This window comes from Equus przewalskii, chromosome 28 (assembly GCF_037783145.1).
Source record: "Equus przewalskii isolate Varuska chromosome 28, EquPr2, whole genome shotgun sequence".
Classification (NCBI taxonomy): Eukaryota; Metazoa; Chordata; class Mammalia; order Perissodactyla; family Equidae; genus Equus; species Equus przewalskii.
Window position 1 is genome coordinate 36,146,145 of NC_091858.1, and position 14,808 is coordinate 36,160,952.

The 14,808-nt window shown below is 39.4% G+C and overlaps 1 protein-coding gene across 2 annotated transcripts in view; it reads left to right on the forward strand.

The window, feature by feature from the left end:
• CSMD1 (CUB and Sushi multiple domains 1) overlaps positions 1–14,808 on the forward strand; it is a 1,831,060-nt gene that overhangs the window by 1,748,659 nt on the left and 67,593 nt on the right. For both annotated transcript variants that reach the window (XM_070598372.1, XM_070598373.1), the window contains exon 52: positions 6,357–6,530. In XM_070598372.1, the coding sequence (XP_070454473.1) occupies positions 6,357–6,530 (174 nt within the window). The remainder of the gene's footprint in view (positions 1–6,356; positions 6,531–14,808) is intronic.

Here is a 14,808-nt window from a genome sequence, read left to right on the forward strand (position 1 = left end):
GGCGTCTGAGCTGGCTCTTCTACTCGGGGTCTTACCGTGTTGAAGTCAAGGTGTTGGCGGGGCTGTGTCCTCATCTGAGGCCCAGCGAGGGAGAGATGGGCCTCCACGCACTGTTTGTCAGTGGAGTTCGTGGGGCTGTAGTTTATGGCCGAGGCCCTCACATTGTTGCTGGTTGTGGACCCGAATGAGCTCAACTCCGGAGGCCACACTTAGCTCTTTGCCGTCACTCCCACCTCCCCAGGCCCTCTTAACATTCAGATCTCTCTGACTTTCAGGAAGGACTCAGCCCCTTTGAGGGCTCACTTAACCGGTTCAATCCCACCAAGATATAATCCCATTTTTGATGAACTCAAAGCCAACTGATTCATAACCTAATTGTAGCTCTGCCTGCACCAAGGGGAGAGGATTTTACACCAGGGCTGGGAATCCTGAGGGACATCTTAGAATTCTGCCTACCACTAGACTCCAAAGACCTTCTTAAAATTTTTACGATATTATAAATTAAAACCAAGAATTATTCTAGTTATTTATATTAATTCATTTAAATTATAACTAAGAAAAATGTTAATGTGTATCCATTTATTTAAAAGAACAATAAGGGTGCCAGCCCAGTGGCATAGCAGTTAAGTTGGTGCACGCTGCTTCAGTGGCCTGGGGTTTACCTGTTGGGATCCAGGGCGTGGACCTATATACCACTTGTGAAACCATGCTGTGGCAGGAGTCCCACATATAAAATAGGGGAAGATGGAGACAGCTGTTAGCTCAGGGCCAATCTTCCTCAAAAAAGAAAAAAGAGAAAGAAAATAACAATAAGATAATTATGTCTTACCATAAATAGCATATTTTTATAAACAACAATGATTCATTTCCAAACAAAACAAAAATTAGTAAGAATGGTGTCATTGTTCAAAAATTTTATAAATCTCTATACTGTTTAACTTAGTAGATGACAGCTGGTTTCTCATATCAGCTTCTGCAGTAACTGTCACAATATGTTGTTTTGGTTTGGCTAAAGATAAAGAAAATTAGACAGTGATGTAGTTGGAAAAAAGAGAAGCTTGAGGACCCCTGAGAGATACTGGGGACTCCAAGGAGTTTTTCGGTCACATGTTGAGAATAGCTGTTTCAGAAGAATACCTCAAAACCCTAAGTTCTGGGGTACGTAAGATACACTTTCACACAGGTAATAAACGCAATGGAAGGAAGACCACAAAGGCAAGTATTCAAATGTTTGTCTAAAACTTCCCTTTAACATTTATTTTCATGGGTGCAAGTGTCATCATTTATGTATTTCTCACAACCAGCTTTAGTTCAATGTTAAATATTATCACTTTTATTTATTTAAGACAAATATTTACTACTTCCATGTGATAATTCTCTACTTTTTCAAAAGTCAATTAGTAATATCAGAAAAAACACAGCCAATTTAATGTTGCAAATTACTAAAAGATCTTTAAAACTTTGCCCTTCAAAAGTAAAGTGAAAAAAATTTAGTCTTAATATGTATACAATATTTTCTGGGTTCTTCGGGAAAAATACATTTATATTGGCTTATTTTTGCTATAGCTCATTTTCATTTCATTTTATATTTAAAATACTTTTGATTACACTTATCTCCCATGTTCACTACCTTTCCAACACACACACAGAAGAACACAACATGAAACCTGGTGATAGTATCCTTTACTATTAAAATAAGTGCGTGATAAGCCCCAGGAAATTCAAATGCTATTTAATTTCTCAATTAAAATGACGCATTTTTGTAAGCCCAATTTACCACTCTGTGGTGGCTTTTTCACAGGAGAAACACCAAGTCACTTACTACATTTTCTTGAAATGGGACCAATGGAATCTTCAAGTGTGTCATGATCCACATCATTGGCATAGCTAAGAGGCTATAATTTTATTTATTTTTATTGTTGTTTGCCTATGGTTCCACAGGATTCCCTGGAATGTAACTGTTTTGGTTGTTTACCTGCTTGTGGGCTGGAAATGTTAGAATCTCTGGTTCTGCTTGTCTAGTTAGTGGCAGATGAAGAGATGACCTTGACTGCCTTCTGAGCACATCCTTACAACGGTGAAGGCAGCTGGGATAGTCCGCACTTTTTGAAGGGCCTGTGTTATTCTCACTCCAGGCTATTTTAACAGGTCCTCAGGCAGAGCCCAGCTATCCCCGCGAAGCAGATCAGAGACCTTTGCCCCACGTTTAAACTATTAGCTCTGAAGCACCCTCTTTGAGCAGACAGAATTGACCACCAATGGCTGTCCCTCAAGAGATAAGAATGCAAGATTAAAATCCCATATCCAGGGGTGTGCTTACACCTCCCTAGCATGAGGACTGCCTGTAAGTGGGCGGCTATTGCTTTTGTCTTGTTATTATTCTTTATTGTTTGACCTATTGCTTCAAAAAGTACGAAAAATGTTTACCACAGAAATGCATGAGTCAAAAAGAAATCATCTTGGCATTTAAAATTTTATGCACACTCACAGACAGAGAGAGCTGCACTGGAATTTTGTTATAGTATAGATACTCAAAGAACATTGCCTGAATTCTGTGCTGTTCCTCTTTCCTAACTGCTAATTTAAGTTTTCTCTTAAGTTAGACCTCGATCAAACCATGAAGTAAGCAGGTTGGTCTTTGATGACCTTCTCTTTGTGCCTGGAGGTGCGCCTGGATTGACCATTAAACCTATGGGAGTGTTTGTCCATCAGCCTGTGTATTTCATCTATATCATAGGAGGCCATGGAACAGGTGCTGCATTCCCTGTTGGAATGGACACTGGTCATCACTCAGAATGACCTAAAGTTGAATTTTCTTGATAACATACTCACAAGTAAATGTCCAGCCTGCATTAAATAACTCCAGTGAACTCGTTACCTCAGGGACAGCTGATTTCATGTTTGAACATTTTCACATTGAGCGAGGTCTTCTTTTTGACTCATATATGCGTATCTTGGCTCCACCCCTCTGGACCTGCTGAAATGATTCCTGAGGCTGATCTACACAACACACCTGTACATACTTAAAGACAACTATCGTGTGTCCTTTGAATCTCCTCTTTATGATAATCAGCCCTGCCCCATTCACGTGCATGTCAGCTCATGTTCACTATTCATGTCCATCTACTTGTTTATTAGGCTTTTTCCACCCAGAACATACTTGGAAGTACCTACTCTGACTTCATATTTATTTGTCACTCTTACAAATAATATCCACATTCCTGACAGGGATGCTGGCCTTACAAGTATGAGAAATGAATATCACGGTACAATTATTTTTTCACAGTAGAGGACATCAATAGCAATATAATTGTAGAATTGAAGGAAAGAGGATTCCCTGGGGGCAGAGAGGCAGATGGCTGGTAAACCACGGTGATAGTGAGAAGCTACATTGTCGACGGTGAATCGGGCAGAGCCGGAGGCATTCTGGATCCCTTAGCTGAGCATCTTCTGCGTGCAAGATGCACTCCAAGAAGTCAGAGCAGGCACTTTAGACAGTGTACATGAATACATTTCTAATGGAAGGGATAGAAGCAAGCTTAATGAATTCATTTTGAAAACTTGAAGGGAGAAAAGAACACGGAAATAAGGCTTTCCGTTTGATGCTTCACAAAGGCTTTTTTTAGTGGTTGGGGGTACTCCATTTCAATTAGGCTAGCTTTTCCACATCAGTGTTGCAATCCTCATTAATGTATTGGGTTTACTGCCAACCAAAACTCCCTGTCTGAGACCGCATCATCCAGCTGCTAAAAAGCTAAGATGTTGCCCTGTTAGTTTTTCTTTACAACCTGGTGAACCTTAGCAGAGGACAAACCTAAAATCGTTTCGTCACCAGGCTATTTTTAACAAGGGCTAAAAGAATAGAACAGATGCAAAAGCCCGGTGGACTTTTCTGCTGGTCGACCACTAAAGGTGTGTTAAGCCCTCTGAGAAGGGCTGTGCTTAGGCCTCACGGCTATCGAACACATTTCTGACTAGCGCCGAAGTTTCAAAACATGGTCCGGTTATCCTAAATGGCTACGAATGGATCTTTAAATATCATAGCTCAAGATGAAGTTCATACTGTGTTTGGGAAAGGCTTAATGGAAAGTTCATAACAAATTGTACAGAATCTAAATCCTACTCGAATTCATTGACATTTCGTGCAGCAAACATGTTAGCAAGATTGCTAAATGCATAAGCTATGACCCTATAAGAATTTAGCAATCCCAGAAACCAATAAATCATGGAGGCCCTCTCAACAATGACCTTCTGATCACAGCACGCTCTAGAGTTAAACTTTCCAAATTTCTGGTGAGTAGTCCCCCCCAGAACGTGTCTACATGTCACCTGGCTGTGTCTGTCTGTCCATTTGAAATGGAGCTGGCTTTATTGCATTGTGGAGTAAAATCAGCTGGATTCAAAAGACTGGTGGAAATGGTTCATGCAGAAAAGTTTTCTTTGCTTGAATCATCAGTAGAGGTTTTCACACTTTTGATTCAGTTCACTAAGTAGGTCCTGAGATAAGACTTCACTGTTAGCTGACCCTGACGGAGCCCCCATCCCATGTGAACCACTGCTTTAAGCATGACGCATCTTCTGTCTGAATCCAACACACCATCGTGTAGCAGGTGCTAGTATTGAAAGGGAGCAGAATCTGCCACTCCAAAATATGCCTCTTTGGCATATTGATCATTTTGGGGTGATTATTTTTGAGAGGCTACAGACACAGGAGAATCTCTGAAAACAGAGCAGAAGTTGCCCTTTTGTAAGAGACGTTTAGTTGTATAAGGGAAATCTCCATTTGTAAGGGTGTCTCCCTCTCTGTACCAGGAGGAGGAGAATGGCTCAATCTCCAGAAACTCTTGTCCATGGAGGAGGCAAGGACCTAACCTGCATAACAACCTGACCCTGTTGTGCTTGCCTGGTCACCTCCCATAACTGGCTCCCCTCCCCTCAACATCTCCTTTTGTCTTTAGCTGGAGATGGTGTGTAAGGTGGCAGCTTGGACCATTTTGGAGAGTTACTCAGTTTTCCTGGGTATCTCCCATGTATAGAGGGAGGTATACGTGTTATTAAACTTCTGTTTGTTTTTCCCCTGTTAATCTGTCTTTTATTACAGGGAAATCTCAGCCAAGAATCTAGAAGGGTAGAGGGAAAATTATTTTTCCTCCCCTACAGTATCAAGCCTTCACAGATGAACCAGCGAGGGCCCAGAGATGTTGAGGAGATTGTCCAGCGTCATCCAGCTAGTAACTGGCAGAGCTAGGCTTGAAGCTGGGCAGCCTGCAGCCAGACTCAATATTCTTAATCACTATGTCTTACTGCCTCTTATCAGTTTACTATTAATAAGGACTCAGTAATTCTGAGCTACTTGCCAGCTTTGCCCTAAGCCCCTTCCGGATAATAACTCATTTAGTCAGCAGGAATTCCTTATCACTCCTCTTAGAGGAGCTATTCAAACACTTCCCTTCTCACCTGTTCAAAACACATTTTAGCCTCTGATGAGCAATTGGCCTTGATAACTTCGTGATTTCTTCCTCCTCTGAGATTCTGTGCTTTTCTGTGCTCAAACTTTTATAGATGTGGAGGTCAGGAAATCGGCTGGTGTAATGAGTATCTATAATTTTTAAAAGTGACCATTTATCTCCCAAACTAGAGTAGTCTTGTGGGTGGAAGGGACACTATCAGTGGTTTTCCTGGGACAACAGGTGTTTACTGGGGATGTATGGTTACCCTATCTACAGCCACCTAAAATCTAGGTTGTATATTTTTTAATTTTCAGGATGGCTCCACATGTCCTCTATAGTCAGCATCTTTTGGAGCTCATGATCCCAACCAATTATGCAGTAAATGAAAGAAAACATGTGCTCAATCCTTCTAATGGAGTGGGATGTCCTAGGTTTTAATTCCACGATACTTTGTACCAGCTGACTGACTTTGGGAAAGACTATTCACCTTTCTTACTTCCTGCTGGGGACACAGAGGTGTCCACTAGCTATTATGTGGTTCTTGTGGTTGATGCAGACAGAAAAGTGGACAGATGGCCAACTCATTTCATCAGTTTGCTTCTGTATGAATGTTTGTCTACTGTGTATTTTTTAAGAAAGGTTTACCTAATTGTGCTAGTGAAAAAATAACAATGGGTAAAGGGATCTAGAACATTTTGGAATCCACTCTCAACTTTAAAGGTTTCCTTACAAGGATATAAGAGAAGGGAAATTAAGCTTCCTAGATGGTTGATCTGTCTAAGCTGAAGCAGACATCCCTTCCCTAAGTTCTTAATGCAAATGAAGACTGAAGATTTTCATCATTTTTAAGCTAAAGCCTAATCTGCAGACTCGAAATAATATTCCCTTTTTTTTTTGTCTTTCTAGTTATCTCGTGTGGAAGCCTGTCCTTTCCCCCAAATGGTAACAAGATTGGAACGTTGACAGTTTACGGAGCCACGGCCATATTTACATGTAACACGGGCTACACGCTTGTGGGGTCTCATGTCAGAGAATGCTTAGCAAATGGACTCTGGAGCGGTTCTGAAACTCGATGTCTGGGTAAACTGATCTATCATCTGGCACTTATTTAATTCAAATAAACCTTAAAAATAGAGTATGGCTGAGCAAAGCACAAGACTTCTTGCTATAAATACTCTGACCATATTACCAAATCCTAGCTGGAGTAATAATGCTGTACTTCACTATATGACTTTTTCTTTAAGTATCTAAAGGGTTGGTTGGTTTGTTTTTTGTCTTTTGGTGAGGGGGATTGGGCCTGAGCTAACATCTGTGCCAGTCTTCCTCTATTCTGTTTGTGGGACACCACTAGGCATAGTGTGTAGGTCCGCACCCAGGATCTGAGCTCATGAACCCCAGGCCCACCAAGCAGAGCATACGAACTTAACTGCTATGCCACCAGGCCAGCTAAAGGAGTTTTTAATCTGAGCAATAAATGAAGGTCACGTATTGCCTTGTGTGACATAAAGACTATTTTACAGAGTAATGAGGACATCCCTACACTCAGATGCCATCATGATTTTAGGAGACACAAAAATGAATTCCAAAAATATTGCACATTTTGTCTGTTTAAAAAACTTAAAATTATGTCAGCAAATTAAAGTGACACTAATAACAATTAATGTAAGTACAATGAGTTATTTAAAACTAAATGTGTGCACAATAATTTATTCTTCTTTTTCCCAAAGATTAAAATTTTCTGCATGATAATTTAAAAAGATGAGCTAAAAATTTTCCCACTGAAAAATCTTCTGAATAAATGTATGAAAATCATTGAATAAGTAGCTTAAAGTACAATGATTTCTAATGCTCCTTTAGATCTCCAAGTAATTTGTAAAATGTGTTAACTGCCTTTGGTCCTTTCGAGCCCTCTCTTTGATCTCAATAATTTTGTAATCGCTCAAAAGCCGTAGAAGCTGGAAAGTTTAAGCTTCTGACTCTCCATTGGCTAGATCACCTCAGAAGTTAAGCCAGGACCAGTAAATTTTGAATAGTAAAAATATGTTCTTTTCACTTGAGAGAATTTGAAGAAACACTGAAATTTGAAGCAAAAAGGTTGTAGTAAAGTAGTAATCCCAGAGGAAAGCAGCCAGCAAAACAAAGGAGGTTCTTACTCTGATCCGTGAAATGACATCCTCTTCCTTTAAATTACTACAATACCTCTACGAATTCTGCTAGAATACTCTGTGTGTATATGTATATGTATATATATTCTTGTTGAGTGTAGTCATTATCGTTTTCAGTAGCCTATGGAATGTCCCTGGAATATGTGTGGTACTTCATGTTGAGAATTCCTAGTGCTTCTGAGAATTTCTATGCATTCTGAAATGTTTTTATGAAATTGGCCGTTGTGAGCCCTCTCCTAAAGGCAGCTATGGTTTGGGGCAGGTCTTCGCTGTTAACTTCAGTGAAACTTGGCGTGTTAGATGGGAACCAGGCAGGTGATCTAAGAAACTCACATCTCTGCTGTTAATTGTCATGATGAAAGTAATCACAGTTTACATTTGGTTAGTGCCTCACTGCTCGTAAAGACCTTATCTCCCTGGTCTTTGCGGTGACCCTGGGTACAGGTAGGCAGTTGTTGTAGCCTCAGGGGGTTTAAGTGGCAACTTGAATTTACATAACTTTTAGACCATGGTGTCTGGTTGAGTCTTATTGGTTGCAAATAAACCTTTGTCTATTTTGTGGTGTTCTGACCAAAGGTTGGGACTCTGGAGTAGAAAGCATGAGATGTGTATTGACTAATTGGATGGATGAAGATGCTCCAAAGTATGGCCTCAATGGGATGCAAGATGTCTTAGGATCTTTTGGAAGAGGGAGTGCTCAGAAGGAATTTAACTGAAAATAAAGAGGAAGAAAAATGTTCAGATTATAGTGTAGAAAACATTAGTGTCGTAGAACTTGGAGACAGCATATAAGGAGTAACAAAATCAAAGGAGGCAGAGTACTTAAAAGAAAAAAGCACAATTAGAAAAGGACTAGAAATGACATATAGCTGCATATGTTTACAAACTGATGACTGAAAATATGGGTAATAAACTTAGTATAAAGATTTAATAAGTTAGTAAATACAGTTTCACAGCTACCACTGAAACTTGAAGTTTTAAGATTCATCATACACAGAATACGGCAATGAAGGATAATCTTTTCCTGTATCATAGGTCACTGATGAGTAGATGACTTAGTATAACCCAGCATGAATACATATCCACGGGGCCCATCAATCTGTGCGTGAGACAAAACAGAGACTATAGGTGAAGGGGTACGCAGGGAGGAGAACAGAGCTGACATCAGTGCTAGAGAAGATTCTGAAATGCTCGAACAGATAAAGGGAACAGAGGCTCCAATCGCAAATCTGGCATAGATGTTTGATAGAGTAGATATTGGATACCTACCTCCATAGTCCAAAAATTAACTTTATGCTCTATTTCTATACAATAATTTGAATGATATTATTTATTGATGACCTAAAATGTACAAGGTATTTCTGAGTTTTATCTTATTGAATCTTCATCAGAGCATATGGGAAGTGCGTATTAATCCTCTTCACAAAGAAGAAAAAGCTTAGAGCAATGAGGAATTTGCCCAACATTGTAAAGGCAACAAATATTAAAAACAGCATTTAGACCTAGGCATTTTGACCACAGAACACTTGTTAACATTAGGATATAAACTAGTGTATTTGAGCAAATCATATGCTCCTTCGCCAATCATTTTCTCTCTCAGAAGAAAGATAGAATGAAAGAGGCCAGTGTACTCTTGTGCTAATTCTGATCAATGAGGTGGAATGTGTTGGTTAATGAGAAGTCAAATGACCTCTGGTGCTGGACTACTCCACGCCCCAAGGCACCTGCCAGAAAAGGTGCTTAGTGCCATAGTGTTTCCCCATGGTTAATTTTGTCCTTCACTCTGTGCTTCTCCAAGGCCTCTTGCCTACCTTTATCTTGTTTAATCGTGCTATTATTTTCTTTCCATGTCTTGTCATTTGAATTATTGCGTTGTTTCCATAGTTATGAATTTCTTGAAAATTTCTCTGGGTTTCTACCAAGCTAAATGGCCTTGGGTGACCTCCAGTTTCATCTGGACCCTATGAGGGTAAACCAGACATGGAGGGAAATGACTTATAATAGCAATGGAGGCAGTCAGTGAGGATATTTTCCAAAAATTTAGAAGACAATAGATGGGATCCCATGGTTTCAACTCTAAAAGAGATGTCCCCTCAATAAAACAAAACAATCCCAAAAATTCTGTGTTTGAGAAACAAATCACTCCAATGAGGAGGAAATGGGAAATTTTCCAAAGAGACAAAGACAGTTACCCCAGCTATCCTACAATAAATTCAATTTGCAAGCAAAGCAACTACCCTACAACGTATTTAAGAGAATGAAACACAGTTGAAGGACAATGTCTTGAAGGACAAATTCACCATGAGCAGGAAATAATGAAGACTATTCAGGAATATGAAATTGTAAGGACCATCTCTAAGTGGTGTTTGAAATAAGGACCAAATTCACTCACTGGAGTTGGTATTAATAGCGTTGAGAGAAATAAAGCAGAAGGGCTCAGCTACTCCTTCATTTGTCTTTTCTGTCTAGAAGAACTGTTATGGCAACACAAAGGTTAGAGCATACTTTTATATCAGAAACTAGGACCCCAAGAAAGAGAAGGGGTCTATCAAAGAGAAAGAGTCTTTCAAAGAGGACTTCAAAGTTTCAGGTGAAGTTGAGTCTCCTGCCTGGGAGAATTCCACCTGTGTGAGCTGAGGTTCCTGGGAAAGAGACTGCTGAGTCACTGGCAGCGCCCCTGTGGTACATTATTAAAAGAAGTCCCCTAGAGTTAGATCAATATGTGGTGTGATTTTTCACACAAAAAGAAAAGAAGCTAACTGTCATAAACTACGGATTTGTTAATTTGGTGATGCACAGAGCAGATAATCAAACCTATTATTTATAAGGTCTTTGGTGATGTGTACTTATGACGAGCTAATATAGTTTTGCAAAATAACATGTAAGTCTGGATCCATCTTTGTTTGACGTTACTCCTAGAGGGGTGTTTAGAAATACTCTTTAGAAGTGCTGTTTCTGAATTTTCAGCAACGTGTATATCAAGATTTTCCATGACAACTCTTACAGTCAAGGAAGTATAATATAGGCTACATATTAAGGCTTTGAAAAATTGCTTGTATGGATTTTGTTGATTATGGATGGTGTTGTTGGTTGGTGATGGATGATGTTGATTATTGGATTGGTGTGATTTTGAAAGCAGGTTTCCAGTTGTGTGTGTCTCTCTCCTCACTCTAGTCCTTTACAAAACTTTTGTTCATATCTTGGATAAGGGTACAATAATACCAGCTGAAAGAGTGAAAATAAGTATTTGAGGACAGACTCAGGAACTCTTCAACTTGAATGAGAGACCAAATACATAAAAAATAATGGAATTAATGTAAAATTTCACTCAAAGTGAAAAATGAAATAACTTCAAATGTACCTGATGAGCAGAAAATTATGAAATCATAGCACACATGGATGTGTGCAAAGAGATGGCTCTGATGCTGATGGTGTCCAAGCTTTGTGAAGAGTGTCCATCACATTCTCTCTTTGCCTAGGTAGTTGATATCCAGAATGATGATTTCAGTTCTGCAAAATAGTTTAAGTGGGCTATTGAGGAATTAGTATGTATCTGTGGTGAAGGATCTGGTAACCATGATAATTGAGGGATGGTTGGAAAACTTGTGATCATCGCTTTGGCTGAAAGAAAAGTTAGGAAGTAATAAAGAGCTATTTTCAAATATTTGAAATACTATTAGGTAAAAAATGGAATAAACTAGTTGCGGTAAATTGTTTTCATATCAGTGCCAGCCCCGACTGATGGGTGGTTCCAACCATGAAGACCTGTGTTGAGATCTCTAAGTCTTCCTCAGGGCTCAGTTGGTGGAAAAAGAAAAGAAGAAAAAATAAAATTAATTAAATACATCTGCAAGGGACAAAGACTGGGGTTGTTAATGACATTAGTGATGCATATTTCCATTCATTGGTTTGTAAAGCAGACATCATTTACAGAAAAATAGTTTTCAGACTCAATATAAGAAATATTCCCCGTTATTTATTTTTCAAAATGTTAGATCTGTCTAAAAGCGCAATGAAGAGTTTGCGGAGAAGGCAGTCGCCTGCTTGGTAGGTTCTTGCATAGAGTTCCATTGGACTCTGAAGATTATTGATTCTATGTCCACCATGCTTCCCATCATAATGCAAAATACTTTGACAAAAGCAATTTTGCAAGTTGTGTGTGAGGTATCTTGTTTATTTTTAGAGTAGCTAGAAAGAATACTTTGTCTGAGATGTTGCTTCTATTTTAAGTGGAACATGGATCATATTTTTAGCTGTAGTATGATGGTTATTTCCAGTAACTTCCAACAGGGAAGAACATGCCAGATTCCTTGATGATCATTGCAGCAGAAATGGCTACACCCAGGAATGGACAACACATTCATGGTGTGAGTCTTGAGAATGTTAACTGTAGGACAGCTGTGTTTAAGGAGATGAAGGGTGATTTTCTTTGCCTAACATTCCAGAACTGAAGCTGTGCTTTGTGTGAGGTCTGTAGTCTGAATTCTAAGCCAGAACATTTAAGAGAGGATGGAGTAAGGAAAGCCAGATAGCCCTGTGTGCGAACATCATGATAGCTAAACTTTAGGCAAAGTCATATGTGTGTGCATCAGAGTACTTTCTTGTAAACATTTAGCCCACCCTTATGTGGTCATTCCTGCCTTATGAGTGGGGTTTCCAGAGTTCTGTGAATTGCCAAGGACTTGTTCTCTTTCGCCGTCTGTGCTGTGCAATGCCGCACATCTCTCTAGGCTGGAGAATTAGGCTCTAAGAATGCTGACCCTGTATCTACTCATCAGGTGCCTTCAATCCACCAGGGAGGTTTTATGATCTCCGTGCTACCTTAATTATTTTCTCCTGTTTGTCTTCCCTGTGGTAGTGCTCACGGAGCCCGATAGAGAGCACACCAGCTACACGAGGATGTGCATTTGTAATCCAGGTCTCCTGTTGGAGAGCCTGCACGAATCCTTTGATACGATTTCTGTCATTTAGACTTTTTCAACACATAAGAATGCATCATCTCTCCCACTTTGTTACCTCTTCAATCTCTAGTATTCAAGATGTCAGTGATCTATTGAGACATTTTCCACGTAAAGAACATTATCTTTTTTATTAGATTGTTATTTGAAATAAGCTTGCATTTGCTGCACTCTAATGGCCTATGAGGTGATGAATTCTCTTGTAAATACAATATCATGGTGACATTCATATGACTAAAACAGCTAGATGACATGATTCAAAATAGTATTGTTAGACCATATTTTTACATAGTTCTTAGAGGATGAAATTGGAAACTGTTCTTCAAATGCCTTGCGTTTTATGATAGATCCATGTAAAAAATTTTAATAAAACAACTGATTATGTTAATGCTTACATTACAGCAAAAAGATGGTATTAGATCAGGAAGATTAACCACACCCACTTCATCTTTGCTGTACGATCTTCAGTGTAAAATTTAGGCTGTATCATAGTCAGAGAAGGTGAAATATTTGGAAAGAAGCAGTGCTAATCCTTGTATTTTACATATGCATTATTAGTGGCTGGGAGATAAATGTCACAATATTCTCCCCCGCCACAAGTGCTTCTGTCTATATTTCTAAATGTTATCTAATGCTATTCATTTAGTTCCTCAGGAAATACTGCAAAGGATGTAAAGGTTAATAGAAGGCAGTTCTTCTTTTTCTGGAGTTTATAATCTAAGGACTAAATAAGATAAATACCAAGTACCTTTAATAAAAAGTTGGGATTAATGAATGCCAGATAAAGTGCTTCAGAAATCCAGGAGAGGGAGCGAGAGGCCAGCAGGGGAAGCGATATGGAGAAAACCACTTTAATGCATAGGCGGAATTCCAACCACCAGCAGAAATGGAATAAATTCACCCCGGAAACTAAGAACCTCAGAAACAGTGGCAACCACGTGGCTGCAGAATGGTGCGCAGGAGGTGGTCCCGGTGCTGCAGGAAGTTTAGTCCGCCTGAACAAAGCATATTCTGAGAGAGTGCTGTTTGCTGTCAGTAATGATGAGGGCCTGGACTAACATGGCGACATGATCCTAGAAAATAATTCATATGCTTTTGCCGACACCTCCTCTAGGTCAGGCACAGGCTGAATGCTGGTGTATAGAACATGACACTGCTCTTGGAACTCACAATCTAATAGTGAGATAAATAGGTAAGAAAAAACTATATTTCTATCTGCTGAATTCAAAACAAAAGAACAAAAAATCTAGAAGTGTGGGTCTTTTAAATGGATAATGCTAGAGGTGGGTTCTGCTATTGCAGCGAAACCTAAAATCAGGGTGATGTTTGAGGTGAGTATAAATGAGCAGTAATTCCTTCTGGGTTTGTGGAAGGCTGCGTGCACAGGGTAGATCAGGACAGGTTATGAGGGCACATAGACGTTTTACAGCCAGACAATGTTGGGAAGGAAATTCCAGGCAAAGGAGGCAGTGTATGCCAACCGAGGGATAAAGCATGGCATATTTGGGGAACTACAAAAAAAGGGAGAGATGAAGGATTCCCGAAAGCCCCAGAGACAACCCAAATCGTGGTACTGGCCTGAAATTTTGTTTCAAATATGACTTAAAATAATTGCCCTTGTCAAACAGATTTGATACAAATGTAATTTGTAGCATCAGTGACTTTGATGTTGTTACTAACAACACAAATTGTTGTATGCTCATCAAGCCCCATGCTGGCATATCTTTGGAAAGATTCGTGTGCTTTCTAAGATATCACGTTTTCTCTGACTTCAGCAGAGTTGCTCAGCCTTGCCCCTAGAAATTACACTTGGAGAAAAAAATCTCCTCTGTAGGTTTCCAAATGTGTGCCTTTAATATGTACGTATCTGGAGATTTAAACAGATCCATTGATTTAATGCTAATAAGAGCTTTCCCTACATATCAGGGGATCTGATGCATCTGATATTTTCATGACCGTTTGTTAACACTCAAGAGGAGTTTGTAAATTGGCTTCGGAATTCACTGCCAAAAAAGCCCGACTTTAGCCCAAGTCGGTGTTATTGCCTGGAATGGGCAGAATAAAGCAGATTGCATTTCCAATTCTTCTACAGGTACAGGGTATTTATTTATAATGCTTATTATTTTATTTTTAGCAATAAGTACCAATAATCACAAAGCAAATACAAAAGTTGCATATTTGATTTGTAGATTTCCTAAAAATGTATAAATGTATTCAGTTCTAATCCCCAGACCA